General features: G+C 39.3%; 1 protein-coding gene across 1 annotated transcript in view; it reads left to right on the forward strand.

Annotated features, from left to right (window-relative positions):
* The first annotated feature begins 905 nt into the window (after window positions 1-905).
* Window positions 906-15,949, forward strand: part of TNFRSF11B (TNF receptor superfamily member 11b) — a 32,564-nt gene continuing 17,520 nt past the window's right edge. Inside the window, exons 1-2 of the mRNA XM_058178544.1 lie at window positions 906-1,087; window positions 15,523-15,892. Coding sequence (XP_058034527.1) covers window positions 1,058-1,087; window positions 15,523-15,892 — 400 coding nt within the window. The 5' untranslated portion in view covers window positions 906-1,057. The remainder of the gene's footprint in view (window positions 1,088-15,522; window positions 15,893-15,949) is intronic.

The raw sequence follows: 15,949 nt of genomic DNA on the forward strand, positions 1-15,949 counted from the left end.
TTCAGTTGCTAGATGGGTTCTATTATGATGCAGATGATGATGGCCCATTAACAAAGGTGGGGAGAATGAGTTTCTACCTCTGACCTATTGACAAAGGTGGGGGGGAATCAGGAAGCTACTTTGTCTTTAAAACATGTTTCTCCATTTCTCATCCAGGGAAATATATTCTGCCTTTTAAATATTTTCTAAAATATTTCATTCTTCTAGGAGGGGGGTGGGTACTAAATTCCTACAATAGGTTTCACTATGTTACACTAGCCTCTTTTATAGATTACACTATGTACTCTTTTATAGGTTACACTATATTGGCTTTTTTTTTAAAAAAAACAAACCTTTGTCTTAATTCTTTTTTTAAGCCAAACAAATTTATAAATGCCAGTCCAAACACAGGTGATTTTGCAAACTGGCATAAAAAAAATGCCTTGAATTAAATGACAAACGTTTGTGGTCCTTTCACCTGATGGGGAAATAAAGCATAAAAGACTTCCCATTCTTGCTCTCTCCCTTCACACACACACACACACACACACACACACAAACGAGTCCAAAGCAGGAACTTAAAAAAAAAAAAAGACAGTTTCAGGGAGTTATTTTTAAAATGCCTATAACAGCCAAGACTGTGTGAATAACTCAGTCTTTGTTGTCCTGAAGGTGAGACTTCCTTGGACTCCCCCTTTTTTGCTCAGAAAAACCGGGGTGGGGGAGAGGCAGTTTCACAACGGAGGTGGTGGCTGGCAGACAGTAATTAGTTAACCCATCCTTCTGCCTGAATCCTCCTCCTCCTCCTCCTCCTCCTCCCTCTCTGCCCTCCCAGAACCTGTGGTTAAGAAGTTGCATGAAATCATCAACAGGTTCCTTTAAAAAAAAAACCTGAAAGAAATTGATCATAGGGAGGGAGGGACGATTTTAAGCTGAGCCACGTTTTCCTGCTGCACGGGGCCACAGAAATATATATAAACGAGGCTTAAATGTGCCGAGGTCCTGTTTGTAAGCTGCTACTTCCCCGGCTACCCTGATTGCCTTTCCAGCTTTCCAGAGTTGTAACGCCGCCGGTGCAATGACCAAATTTCTATGCTGCACGCTGCTGGTAAGTCTTTGCCTCAAGGCTGACGGTTGCTTTGGAAAGTACAAACAAAGTAATGAGGTTATTTCTCTCTGTTTCTTTAAAGCTGTGTTTGCCTCTTAAGTCTTTAGTAGGACTTTGGTCTATTGGAGCAAATAGAATAGAATAGAATTCTTTACTGGCCAAGTGTGATTGGACACACAAGGAATTTGTCTTTGGTGTATATGCTCTCAGTGTACATAAGGAGAATAAAATACATTCATCAAGAATGAAAAGATACAACACTTGGTGATAGTCAAGGTTATTAATAAGCTATCAAATAATACTAGGAAATAACAATATGAATTGAAAGATACAAGCAACATGGTTATAGTAGTAAATGGGAAGAGATGGATACTAGTAAGGAAGAGAAGAATAATAGTAATACAGTCTTAGTAAATTATTTGACAGTGTTGTCAAATTTGGGGGAAGCTCTCTTTTGTTTCTAGAGGTAAAGGAAATGTTTCCCTGACTTCTTTGTTTTTGGAAGAAGGAGTATATTTTGAAACTCACTATCTTTACATGATAGGACTAAAACCATTGCAAATGTCATTAACTGGCTGATAGACCATGATTGTCTTTGTGGTTGTAAACTACAGGACAGCAAGCAAAAATCTATGGGATGGAACTGGCTAGAGCAGTGGTCTCCAACTGGTGGTCCACAAGAAAATGTTAGTGGTCCGCAGAAAAATTATTTGCATTTTTTAAAATTGTACCAACACCATTTATCTTTTTTAAAAAATCATATTAGTGGTCCGTGGAATTTAAAATTATGAATGGAGTGGTCCCTGAGGTCCGAAAGGGATAGCGCATAGGTGTGCTTAATTTTAAATGGGTCTGTATGGATGTAAGAGGCTGCTGGTTACAGAGTCAGATCATTGAGCTATCTTTCCCAGCATTATCTACTGTGTTGGGGAAATATTCTCCAGAGTCTTAAAAACAGAGACCTGTCATGATATTAAGAGATGCCAAGCACCTCTGGATCCAGAAATTGGATCTTTCTCCTTCTACTGCTTCCTCCTAGTAAATAACTACAAATCTTTGGACATTTTCATATCTAGCTGTGTATACAGAGCTCCCAGTGACATTGAAGAGAATAGAAAAGTTCCATAGATACTTTAGAACCAGTAAACGATTATATGCACCATTAAGTGCTGCCTATTCTTCAACTTCTTGAGCTGCTCTATTATGGAATTACAATGGGGATCATCTACTGAATTTATATCCCACCCTGGGAGAATCAATATCTATAAATGTAATTTATCACAGAATCAGCCCATAGCAAGGAAAGGTAATGCCCTGATGTTATTTTGAAGCTATATATTCAATATATTTCATTTTGGGAAAAGAAGGCAAAGGCTGTTTGATAAAATAACTGGATGCTGCCTTTATTTCCTGCCAACTTTGTTTCATGTGTATAACCGGTGAATTAATAATATCTTTCACCGAGTCGGAAGCTTTTCAGACAATAAAAGTCCTTGAGCTGTGATTTTTATATAGATTAGGTTTTGGTTTTTAAATGGAATTCCATCTGATAAGAAATGTCTTGCTCAAGCCTCATTTCCCCACTGGTTATAAAGAAAAACTTTGCAGTTGTTTTGTGTTACTCCCTGCCCCACTAAACATAAGTACGAGATATAGAGAAAAGAAAGGTCCAACTAGACCAGTGGTTCCCAACCAGTGTGCCGCGGCACTAAGGGGTGCCGTGAGATCTTTTGAGGGTGCCGGGAACTTTTGAGCTACGGAGATTTTAAATATCTATTTCCTTATAAGGGTGCCGGGAACTTTTGAAAGGCTTTCCAAGGGTGCCTCAAACAAGAAAAGGTTGTGCCTCAAACAAGAAAAGGTTGGGAACCACTGAACTAGACCATATGTGTTGAAATAGCGATAGTAGTTAGACTTATACACTGCTTCACAGCCCTTCTAAGAGGTTTACAGAATCAGCCTATTGTCCCCAACTATCTGGGTCCTCATTTTACCGACCTTGGAAGGATGGAAGGCTAAGTCAACCTTGAGCTGGTGAGGATTGAACTGCCAAATTACAAGCAGTCAGCAGAAGTAGCCTGCAGTACTGCATTCTAACCACTGCGCCACCAGAGCTCAAATCCTTATTAACACCATACAGGTTTGAAAAATGTTTCTCAAATAGTCCATTCTGCTAACTGATCAAGGAATATAAAATTGCTATGCACCAAACATAAGCATTAAATACGATGGGAATATTCCAGCCCAGGTTAAAACAGGTCTACGTTCCATGGGGTTCAAGGATAGTCAAACTCGCAGCATCACGTTGTCATGTGATGTATTGTGAGTTTTTCCCGTTCGCTAAACTGGAAGTGGGCGTGGGCAGCATGTGACGCATCTGGTCCATGGGCCACGAGTTAACATCCCTGGTCTAAAGCAGGGGTCTCCAACCTTGACAACTTTAAGACTTGTGGACTTCAACTCCCAGAATTCTGGGAGTTGAAGTCCACAAGTCTTAAAGTTGCCAAGGTTGGAGACCCCTGGTCTAAAGCATCTATGGGCTTAATTTTTAAAGACTTAATTTCAGCTGAATCAAGGAAATACAGGCTCCTTTGATTGACTACTACAGGTAGTTCTCGAGTTACGACCACAATTGAGCCCAACTTTTATGTCGCTAAATGAAACATTTGTTAAGTGAGTTTTGCTCCATTTTACGACATTTCTCACCACAGTTGTTAAGCGAATCATTGCAGTTGTTCGGTTAGGAACACGTTTTTAATTGAATCTGGCTTCTCCGTTCACGTTGCTTGTCAGAAGGTCCCAAAAATGACAGCATGACGTGACTGCGACCGTCATAAATGTGAACCAATTGCCTAGCATCTGAATTTTGATCGCACGACCATGGGGATGCTTCAGTGGTCTTAAGTGTGCAAAAAAACCGGTCATCAGTCACATTTTTCAGTGCTGTTGTAACTTTGAATGGTCACTAAATGAACTGTCGAGGACAGTGTATGGTGCACTTTGCACTGTACGGTGTATTTTTGCGTAGCACCCTGGCAATCTTAAAACAGTTGCAACAGCTCTCTGTAGTTTGGTTTCATTGCCATCCCCTTTGGTTTCTCATCAGGTTTTAATTAGGTCAGCCAGGTGCTGCCACCTGCTGAAGATACTGAGCAATAGGAAGTGATGATCTTCTAACATCTAATGGGGGTTCTGCTCCAGTTTAAAAGAAGATGGCCTTAATGTTTTATCTCATTATTTCAGGTAAACTCTCCTTTGGGTTGAGCCAAAGTTGGTACCTTCACAGTCATCTTGGTTTGGATCTTCAAAAAAAAATCAAACAAATCCCTCTGTTAATGCAATTTAGGATTGAATTGGCCAAAAAAGCCAATGCGGTCCTAAATTGCATTAACAGAGGGATTCAATCAAGATCACGTGAGGTACTAATTCCACTCTAATAAAGCCTTCGTAAGACCGCACCTAGAGTACTGCATCCAGTTTTGGTCTCCACACTATAAAAAAGATGTTGAGATTCTAGAAAGAATGCAGAGAAGAGCAACCAGGCTGATTAAGTAAGGTTCTACATTTAGGCCAAAAAAACAAAATGCACCAGTACCATATATGTGGTACCTTGCTCAATAGTAGTACCTGTGAGAGGGATCTTGGAGTCCTAGTGGATAACCATTTAGATATGAGCCAGCAGTGTGCAGCAGCTGTTAAAAAAGCCAACACAGTTCTGGGCTGCATAAACAGAGGGATAGAATCAAGATCACGTGAAGTGTTAGTGCCACTTTATAATGCCTTGGTAAGGCCACACTTGGAATATTGCATCCAGTTTTGGTCGCCACGATGTAAAAAAGATGTTGAGACTCTAGAAAGAGTGCAGAGAAGAGCAACAAAGATGATTAGGGGACTGGAGGATAAAACATATGAAGAACGGTTGCAGGAACTGGGTATGTCTAGTTTAACAAAAAGAAGGACTAGGGGAGACATGATAGCTGTGTTCCAATATCTTAGGGGCTGCCACAAAGAAGAGGGAGTCAGGCTGTTCACCAAAGCACCTGAGGGTAGAACAAGAAGCAATGGGTGGAAACTGGTCAAAGAAAGAAGCAACTTAGAACTAAGGAGAAATTTCCTGACAGTTAGAACAATTAATAAGTGGAACGACTTGCCTTCAGAAGTTGTGAATGCGCCAACACTGGAAATTTTTAAGAAAATGTTGGATAACCATCTGACTGAGATGGTATAGGGTTTCCTGCCTGGGCAGGGGGTTGGACTAGAAGGCCTCCAAGGTCCCTTCCAACTCTGATGTTATGTTATGTTATGTTAAGTGACTGGAGACTAAAACATAGGAAGAATGGTTACAGGAACTGTGCATGGCCAGTCTAGTGAAGAGAACGACCAGGGGTGATTTGGTCTCCAATATTTGAGGGGCTGCCACAGAGGGGAAGGGGTCAAGCTATTTCCAAAGGCACCCAAAGGCCAGTCAAGGAATAATGGATGGAAACTGATTTAGGAGAGATTCAACCTAGAAATAAGGAGACATTTTCTGACAGTGAGCTTGATGGACATTACCTTACAGATGACCCCCACCCTGTTAAAGACCTTGGAGTTTTCATATCCAATGATCTAAGTGTCTACTTACTTACTGCAACTACATTGCAAAAAAGGCTTTAAGAGTTGTAAACCTAATCTTACGAAGCTTCTTCTCCAGAAACACTACACTGCTAACCAGAGCTTATAAAACATTTGCTAGACCAATTCTTGAATACAGCTCACCTGTCTAGAACCCATACCACATTTTAGACATCAATACAATTGAACGTGTCCAGAAATATTTTACAAGAAGAGCTCTCCACTCCTCTGAATACAACAAAATACCTTATGCCACCAGACTTGAAATCTTGAATTTAGAAAACTTAGAACTCTGCCGCCTTCGACAGGACCTGTGCTTTACTTATAGAATCATCTATTGCAATGTCCTTCCTGTTGAAGACTACTTCAGCTTCAATCATAACAATACAAGAGCTAGCAATAGATTTAAACTCAATGTTAACCGTTTCAATCTTGATTGCAGAAAATATGACTTCTGTAACAGAGTTATTAATACTTGGAACTACCTGTCTCTGTGGTCTCTTCTCAAAATCCCCAAAGCTTTAACCAAAAACTCTCTACTATTGACCTCACCCCATTCCTAAGAGGTCTATAAGGGGCGTGCATAAGAGCACAAAACGTGCCTACCGTTCCTGTCCTATTGATTCCTTTCATTATATCCAATTAATATAGTTATTACATACTTATGCTCATTTATATGCTTATATATTATATAGTTATTTTCATGCTTATGCTTATATATACTGTTGTGACAAAATAAATAAATAAATAAATAAATAAATAAAATAAACCAATGGAACAGCTTGCCTTAGGAAGTTGTAGGAGCTTCATCACTGGAAGCTTTCAAGAAGAGACTGGACTGCCATCTGTAGAAATGGTGTAGGGTCTCCTGCTTGAGTAGGGGGGTTGGACTACAGGGTCCCTTCCAACTCTGTTAATCTGTTCAATTTCTCTGTCAATTTCTTGGTATCAGTGCGGATACATTTATGATTACAATGTTTCATACACTTCAAGTCTAGCCTAAAGCACTTGTACTTCTGAATGGTTCCTTATCTAAATACTAATGAGAGTTGATCGTGCTTAGTTTTTTAGGATGAACAATGCCAGGCAGTGCAATCCAAACATTTGCAGGGTAATGATTGGGGATTTTGACTGGGAAGGTCCAGGTTTAAGTACTTCAGCCCTGGAAACTTACTAGATGATCTTGAACCAATCACCATCTCTTAGGCTAGCCAACTTGATAGGATTATTGTCATGGGGAAAAAGAGAAGTGTTGTGTATGCTGCTTTGATATCCTTGAGGAAAGTTAAGCTACAGGTCAAATAAATAAATAAAATCCATCAGAGAGAGATTTTAATATCCGAGCTTTCTCTATACAGTCTTTGTTTAATATTTATTTATTTATTTATTTATTTATTTATTTATTTATTTATTTATTTATTTATTTATTTATTTATTTATTTATTTATTTATTTATTAAATTTTTATACTGCCCTTCTCCCTAAGGACTCAGGGTGGTTCACAGCCAAATAAAACCACAATGAATAAATACAGAATAAAAACAATAATTAAAAAACTTATTAAATATGGCCTCAAATTTAAAATGCATTTAAAACAGTAAAACCCGAATGCTTTTAAAATGCATTTAGAAAATTTAAAACCGAATAATAAAAACTTCTAAAAATTCTATGCCAGTCCTGCGCGAATAAATAAAAACGTCTTCAGCTCGCGGCGGAAGGTTCGAAGGTCAGGAAGTTGACGAAGTCCTGGGGGAAGTTCGTTCCAGAGGGTGGGAGCCCCCACAGAGAAGGCCCTTCCTCTAGGGGCCGCCAGCCGACATTGCTTGGCTGATGGTACCCTGAGGAGTCCCTCTCTGTGAGAGCGCACGGGTCGGTGGGAGGCAAACGGTGGCAGTAGGCGGTCCCGTAAGTAACCCGGTCCTAAGCCATGGAGCGCTTTAAAGGTGGTAACCAACACCTTGAATTGCACCCGAAAGACCACAGGCAGCCAGTGCAGCTTGCGCAGGAGTGGTGTTACATGGGAGCCACGAGTGGCTCCCTCTATCACCCGCGCAGCTACATTCTGAACCAACTGGAGCCTTCAGGTGCTCTTCAAGGGGAGCCCCATGTAGAGAGCATTGCAGTAGTCCAGGCGAGAGGTAACAAGAGCATGAGTGACTGTGCACAAGGCGTCCCGGTCAAGGAAGGGGCGCAACTGGCGAATCAGGCGGACCTGATAAAAAGCTCTCCTGGAGACGGTCGTCAAATGTTCTTCAAAAGACAACCGCCCATCCAGGAGAACGCCTAAGTTGTGCACCCTCTCCATAGGGGCCAGTGACTCGCCCCCAACAGTCAGCCGCGACTCGCCTCCAACAGTAGACCTTTGACTTCAGTCAGTGGTAGGATTCAAATAATTTAACAACCGGTTCTCTGCCCTAATGACCAGCTGGGTAGGCGTGGCTTGGTGGTCATGTGATCGTGTGGGCGTGGCCAAATCAACGTCACTCAGGTCGATGGACGCTTTGCCTTGGCTGTTACAATGTAATAAGGGTTAACCAGAGAGGCAGTTTCTGTAAACAGGGCAATAAAGATTAGGCTAGAAACATCACCAGAATGTTTCCTTCCTGCCTTCCTTACAGGATTAGCCCTTTAAAGTGGAAAAAAACTAAATAAGATTTCTTCCAACAACCGGTTCTCCGAACTGCTTAGAAAGTTAACAGTCTTAGAAAGTCTCCCGAATAGGTGCGAACTGGCTGAGTCCCACCACTGACTTCAGTGGTTAAAAAGCTAATACAGACACATACTGATACAGAATGCAATAGAAAAGAAGTAGCGTTGAAATGAATTCTGTCTTAAGTAAGGATTCTTACTTAAGACAGCCAAAGGTCTTTCAGATTGATGACCAAAGTGGGGACAATAGAGATTAAACAGACACCCTCTACAAACATACAATAGCCCCATGCTCAGCCACCGAGTCTAATTTCTGTAAGTTAACATAAAATGTTAAAAAGTGTCCTACCCTCATATATAGGTAGACAAATATAGGCCACACACCCCACATGAAACCCTTAGAACAGTTGATAAGAGCAGGACACATTTTACTCCATGGCTCAATATTTGCAGCAAAGTTTTAGAGGGAGAAAGTATTCTTATATTCTTTGCATTTTTATTGGGTTAAATACAAAGCTGCTACTATTGGTGGGCACTAAATTGAGTTAGTAGCTAATTCTTGGGTGCTGTAGATTTCACACAGTCATAAAATACCTTGATGTATCCAGGTAGTAAAAAGGTGATGTCATTTCAAGAAGAATGTAGGCCAGGCTATCATGAATACAGCTTAGCATTTGAGTAAACTAGGCGAAGTCTTTAATCCCATAAAGTTCTGTCCTGGTGCTCCTTGGATTGAATATCATTGGCTCCTTGGAGCAATAGTGTATTTCCAAAGCGAGAACTACTCCCAATAATGCTTTCCAGTAATCTGTCTCTTCTCTCCACCTCCTGCATTCAGCTGGGAGATGGTGATTCTCTCATGGATTGATGGGTATATATACTATATGCTTCACAGACTGTCAAAGGGTGCAGAGGCAGGGTGGTGAAGGAGACACCTTTGGTAAGATCTCTAATCTAGACCTGCTTTCTTCAGGATTGATCTCCCCAGGATGTTTAATCTCAGGCAGCTCCTCTTGTCTTCAGGACTGGACTTGTCCGGCACAGCAAGGCATTAGGCTTCCATTTTTCCAGGTTGTAGGAAAAAGGTCCCTCACCATAACAAGTTCTGTCCCCAACAAATGAATGTGTCAGGGTTCCAAGCAACACCCCAACGAAATCAAACTCTGAGGCTTGCAATTCCTCAAAACTAACTTTTATTAGAGATGTCATATTGGCACATCTGTGGAAAACCCGAATCTGAGAGCTTCCGGGTTTTCCTCACCCAAAAGAAAGTCCAAGACCTTGCCCACTTCTCCCACATGTCCACCACTGCTCCAATCAGTTCCTTCACGTACAGAAGACAACCTCCACGTTCTTCTCTGTCAGACACCATGGCCTTGAACTTCTCTGCAAAGTTTTGTTATGGCTAATTCTACTTCACTCATGCAATCCCCCCTCCCAACTTCCCACGATAGGATTGTGGCAGGCCTGGATCCCCAAGGCACCAAAGCAGTATGGCTTCCAGGCCTGACACTATTCACTATTCTGCATCAAAGTGGCCACAAATAGACACCTGTCTATTGCCATGAGTGAAGATAGCAGCATAACATGATCATGATGGCCAACTGCTCTACAATCTAGCTCTCTGCAGTATCTCAGGTCAATAGCTGGCTATGATCATAAGTACAGCTGTTATGTACAAGGCTCTTTTCAAGATATTATACTGAATAAATAACTATCAAAATAGAGGGAATCACATTTCTCTAATATAAGTATTCATCATCTTCTTTTAATGACCCTGTAATCCTTTGCAGGATGGGGCCTGGGCAACTGAATGGAGCTGAGTGTTTACTGCCTGGATGCCCTTCGTGTCACCAATGCAGAGTTATAGTGAGTAGATATATTCTCATGGTGCCCAGAAAGAGAAATATCTGCCTCTACCTAGGATCAAACTCACAGCCTCCTGATTATGAGGCGAGAGCTCCACCTCTAGGCCACGGCACCACTCATTTCTCTAATATAAGTATGGACTCAGTGAAATTGATTAGGGCAAGGTTAACGAATGAGCCAAAGAACTGTGGTCCAGCAATTGTTCCTTCAAACTAGAGAGGTAAATAGACAAACTGATCAGTCTAATTAGAGTTTATACATATGGTATAAAAATTTCCTGTATTGAGGATTCAGATTTGTTTGTTTCCATCCACAGTATTTTTTCCCTTTTTTTCCCTTTGTGTGTTTGTGTGTGTGTGTGCTTTAAGATTGGAAACTTGAGAAACAAGGCCTGTTTTTAAAAATTGCTTTATCCACTCAAAAGCTTTTTCAAAACTCTATCAGGGCTTAAATGAATAACAAACTTTTCTTCTTCCCATCATATGTAATAGCTCACCTTCTTGATTTGGTGGCCTTCGTTTGCTTTTAAGAGCGTTGAAAAGAGAAGAAATCAGAACAGATTAATTCTTTATTAGTTATTGGCTGTGATAGCTGAACTGAATCTCTATCGCCAGGACAGTTATCTCCCTGAATATTAGGCAAAAAAAAATAGTGGTTTGGGGATAATCAAGTTTATGTCCTGCTGGTGAGTTCCCATTTGTTGGCTACAGCCGGAAATCAAATGAGAGCCAAACTGGATTTTTGCCTGGAGGCAATTACAATGTTCTTACATAATGTAGAAAAGCAAATGCCAGAATTTACAGATTTGCCTTGGCACTTGCCCAGCCCTTGGCAGCTGTCATCAAAGAAAAACTAGGTTTCAGGATGTGTTTGCAATTCCAGAGAACGCTTTATCTGTTTTAGTAAATTCAAGCATTCTTCTGTGGTCTGGGTGAAAAACCCAAAACCGAAGCATATAATCAATGTTGAAAAAACTAGTTTTTTATTTTTAAAAAAATCACAAGGCTGTGATTGAAAGAAAGAGAGAGAGAGAAAAGATACTTGAAGGAATATGGGCTGTGTTGGTCATTGCCATCCAATCTGTATTTATTTCACAAGGGTGGAGCGGTGACATTGACTTTCGTTTGAAGATCAGAGGGAAAACTTTTGCGAAAGTTCAGAATTCAATTAATAGAATGCAATTTTCCAAAACCTCTTCTGGCAAGGCCCCAAAAGGATAGAAGTCAAGTCTCCTTTGAACTGAACTGTCATTCATGTTATTTTGATGATAACGGTACAGATGTAATTGCCCTTAGCTTTATTATTTGAATACTAGGCCCTATTTAACAAAATGAAATTCAATGTAGAAAAAAAAAAGTAAGGTGTTACACTTCGGCAAGAAAAAACAAATGTACAGGTACAGACTAGATGAAATTTGGCTCAACAGCCTTAACTGTGAGAGGGATCTCACAGTTCTAGTGGACAATCTCTTAAATATGTGCCAGCAGTGTGTGGCAGCAGCCAAAAAAGCTAATGCAGTCCTAGGCTGCATTAACAGAGAGACAGAATCAAGAGCAGTGGTGGGTTTCAATTTTTTTTACTACCGGTTCTGTGGGTGTGGCATGGCTTGGTGGGCATGGCTTGGTGGGCGTGGCAGGGGAAGGATACTGTAAAATCTCCATTCCCACCTCACTCCAGGGGAAGGATACTGCAAAATCCCCATTTCTTCCCGATCAGCTGGGACTCGGGATGCAGAGAATAGATGGGAGCGGGACCAGTCAGACTTTTTACTACCAGTTCTCCGAACTACTCAAAATTTCTGCTACCGGTTCTCCAGAACTGGAGAGAACCTGCTGAAACCCATCTCTGATCAAGATCATGAAAAGTGACACTATGTAATGCCTTGGTAAGACTACACATGGAACACTGCTTCCAGTTTTGGTCACCACAATATAAAAAAGATATTGAAATTCTGGAAAGAGTGCAGAGAAGAGTGACAAAGATGATTGGGGGGTGGGGGGCTGAAGGTTAAAACATATGAAGAAAAAGTTTCAGGAATTGGGTAGTATAGTGAAAAGAACTAGGAGTGACATAATAGCAGTGTTTCAATATTTGAGGGGCTGCCACAAAGAAGAGGGAGTCAACCTAATTCCATCAGAAGGCAAGGTAGGAAGCAATGGATAGAAACTGAACAAAGAGGGAAACAACCTAGAACTAAGGAGAAATTGCATTAAGAACAATCAACAAGTGGAACAACTTGCTTTCAGAAGTTGTGGGTGCTCCAGCATTGGAGGCTTTTAAGAAGGGACTGGACAACCATTCATCTAAAATATATAGGGTCTCCTGCTTAAGCAGGGGGTTGGACTAGAAGACCTTCAAGGTTCCTTCAAACTCTGTTATTCTGTATTCTATTCTGAGAGAGAGAGAGAGAGAGGGAGGGAGGGAGGGAGTGGGAGAGAGGGAGAGATTTATTTCAATTAATTAGCTATATCATAATTCTCTGGTTGTTCTTATGACCCAAGTACTAACTAGAACCAGGTCTACTTAGCTTCTTATTCCAGAGAAGGTTTTTTTAAAAAGGAAATAATAACTCTTTCTACAATACTGGAGTGTTTTTAAACGTTTGAAAGATAACATCTGTAGTTTTTAATTAGATATATTATGACAAAATTTCAGGCTAACTAATACAACGGAAGGTTACTGAATATGAAAATTGGTTGAAGTTGACAGGCAGAGATGATAAAATTTGTCATAATGGTCTGTGACAAATATGAGATCTTATGTAGCAGTAATTATTTTGTTGTATCTTGCCACTTGTGGGACCCCAGTTTCTGTGTGATAGATCTTGATCTAGCATTGTTGAAATTTTTATTTTTTAACATACTATGATGTCAGTTTCCAAATATGGTTTATAATTTAATTCAATGTGTTAATCCAGCCAAATCACAGTTATGACTTAGTACTTGAGGGCACCATCAATGTAATAATAATAATAATAATAATAATAATAATAATAATAATAATAATAATAATAATAATAATAATAATAATAATAATAATACCCATTGTCATTGGGGCACTTGGTACCATGTCCAAGAATTTTACAAAATACATCAAGAAATTGTAGCTTCCTGCAATAAAACCAGCGGAACTGCAAAAAATTGAACTACTTGGAACATCATATATATATATTATTTTTTTTATAAAAAAGTTTTATTTTTACAATCATATCAAATAATTCATCCAATGTACAGTTATATACAATTAGTCGGGCCTGCCCAGTCACCACCCCCCTTTTTAACACTCTTCCCTCTTCTACCTTCTTTTACTTTCCAAACCTTCCTCTCCTTCTCTTATCTACCTCCTCTCCTCCCTCCACCCTCCACTCCTTCTCCCTCTTCTACCCCTCTTCCTTCCTCTTCTCCTCTTTCCTACCTCCTACTCTCTTTTTCCTCCCCACCGTTCTAAAATGGCAACTGGGCAGACCCGACCCTACATTAATTATATTTATACATCTTCAATAATCCCTGTACATTAACCATCACTCCATCACTAGCCTCAACCCCCAATTCCCTCCCCTTACCCCCACCCCCACCCCGACTTCCCAGAACAAAATGCAGGGTATCAAAACTAACAATCATAATCTAAAATAATTCCTAAATTATAATCTCTAGTCTCTCCACACTTAGTCACACTCTCAATTCCCCTCTCCTTCAGAAATATATCTAATACAAATTATTTCCTAAATTTACTCATATGCTATTCGATATTTTTTTATCTGATACTTATTTTGAATATAATCAATCCACATTTTCCATTCTAAAATATATTTTTCTTGTGTATAGTCTTTCAAGTAAGCAGAGATTTTTGCCATTTCTGCCAGATTTGATACTTTAAGTGTCCATTCTTCAATTGTAGGTAATTGTATTTAATATTCATTTGTATAAGATTTCCTCTCATATAAGCCTTGCTGGAGTCCCAAATCATCTCTATAGATGTCTCTTTTTTCATATTCATAATAAAAAATTCTTTCATTTGCTTTTTACATTCATTTACATTTTGTTCATATTTAAACAAATTCTCATTCAACCTCCATGATCTCCTAGCCTCCTTTTCCCGATCAAATTCAATCCAAACCGGACTATGATCAGATAGAGTTCTTGAACAAATCTTAGTCCTCTTCACTCTAGAATACAAATCATTAGTAATCAAAATAAAATCAATCCTCGAAAATGATTGGTGCCTGTCAGAAAAGAAGGTAAAATCCCTCTCTTCTGTATTATGTTCTCTCCAAATATCTCTTAATTCCAAGTCCTCCATCATTTCAAAAAAAGCCTTTGGTAATTTCGCCTGGCTTGATATCTTCCTTAAACTTTTTTTGTCTTTTTGAGTATCCAACACACCATTCCAATCACCCATTAATATATATGATTTATAATCCCAAAATACTATTCTTTTATGTAAAAACTTGAAAAAGTTTTCTTGTTGTTGATTCGGAGCATAAACTCCTATTAATAATGTCTTCTTTCCCTCCAACAAAAGTTCAATAGCAATGTATCTTCCTTGCTTATCTACCTCAATTAATTTTGCTGATATATCCTTCTTTATATATATAACTAAACCATTTTTTTTCTCCAAAGAGGAGGCAACAAAATGTACTCCCAGTTTTGAATTTATCAAATATTTCTGGTCTAAAGATCTAATATGTGTTTCTTGTAAACAGGTAATGTCATTTTTAAATTGTTTCAAATAGTGAAATACTTTCCTTCTCTTCTGCGGTGAATTCAAACCATTAACATTCCAAGATAATAGTTTAATTGCCATTATGGAACATCATATATTTTAAGAAGGTACTTGGTTGATACCTAGCAACCCATATCAACTACGAGCACCAGTCAATGGTATTTGTGACACATATTTAAATGTTCAGTTGCATTGAGTTTCATATTCCCCCTGGTTTACGCCAAGTGCCTGATCTTCGGACCTTTCGCCGTGAGCTGAAAACGCATTTATTTATTCAAGCGGGACTGGATTAAAAGTTTTTATTTAATTTTAATTGGGATTGATTCTTTTTAGGAAATGGGGTTTTATTATTTTAATCTGTACTTTTAAACTATGGCCTATTTAAATAAGTTTTTTAATTAATTAGTTTTTTATCTTGTTTGATATTTGTATTTTATCGGCCTGTAAACCGCCCTGAGTCCTTCGGGAGATAGGGCGGTATAAAAATATGATTAAATAAATAAATGATTAAATAAATATTTAATGAATAAAAGAGATAATAGTAATGCAAACTTTAAAAATGCTTTAATTTAATTTTATTAGTTATTGGACATCTCAGTCAAATGGACAGTCCAGGAAACTCTTCCTCCAAAGTATCACCATTATGATCGTATCACCTCCCGCCAGCTGACGTGTGACCAATGTCCTCCAGGAACCTATGTCAAACAGCATTGTACAGCCTCGGCGAAGACAGAATGTGCTCCTTGTCCAGATCAATCTTATGCAGATGAATGGAACAATAATGAAAAATGTCAGTACTGCAATGTGGTATGCAAGGAACTGCAATACGAAAAGATCAAATGCACCAGCACCGGAAACCGAGTCTGTGAGTGTGTAGAAGGACGATACCTCAACCTTGAATTCTGTTTGAAGCACACAGCATGTCCTCCTGGATTTGGCGTTGTTCGAAAAGGTATGTATGTTCTTCTTTTCAAGAGATGATTTCAAGATTGCTCAACCGTCAAAAGCT

Source organism: Ahaetulla prasina, chromosome 3 (genome assembly GCF_028640845.1).
Source record: "Ahaetulla prasina isolate Xishuangbanna chromosome 3, ASM2864084v1, whole genome shotgun sequence".
In the NCBI taxonomy this organism is placed as follows: Eukaryota; Metazoa; Chordata; class Lepidosauria; order Squamata; family Colubridae; genus Ahaetulla; species Ahaetulla prasina.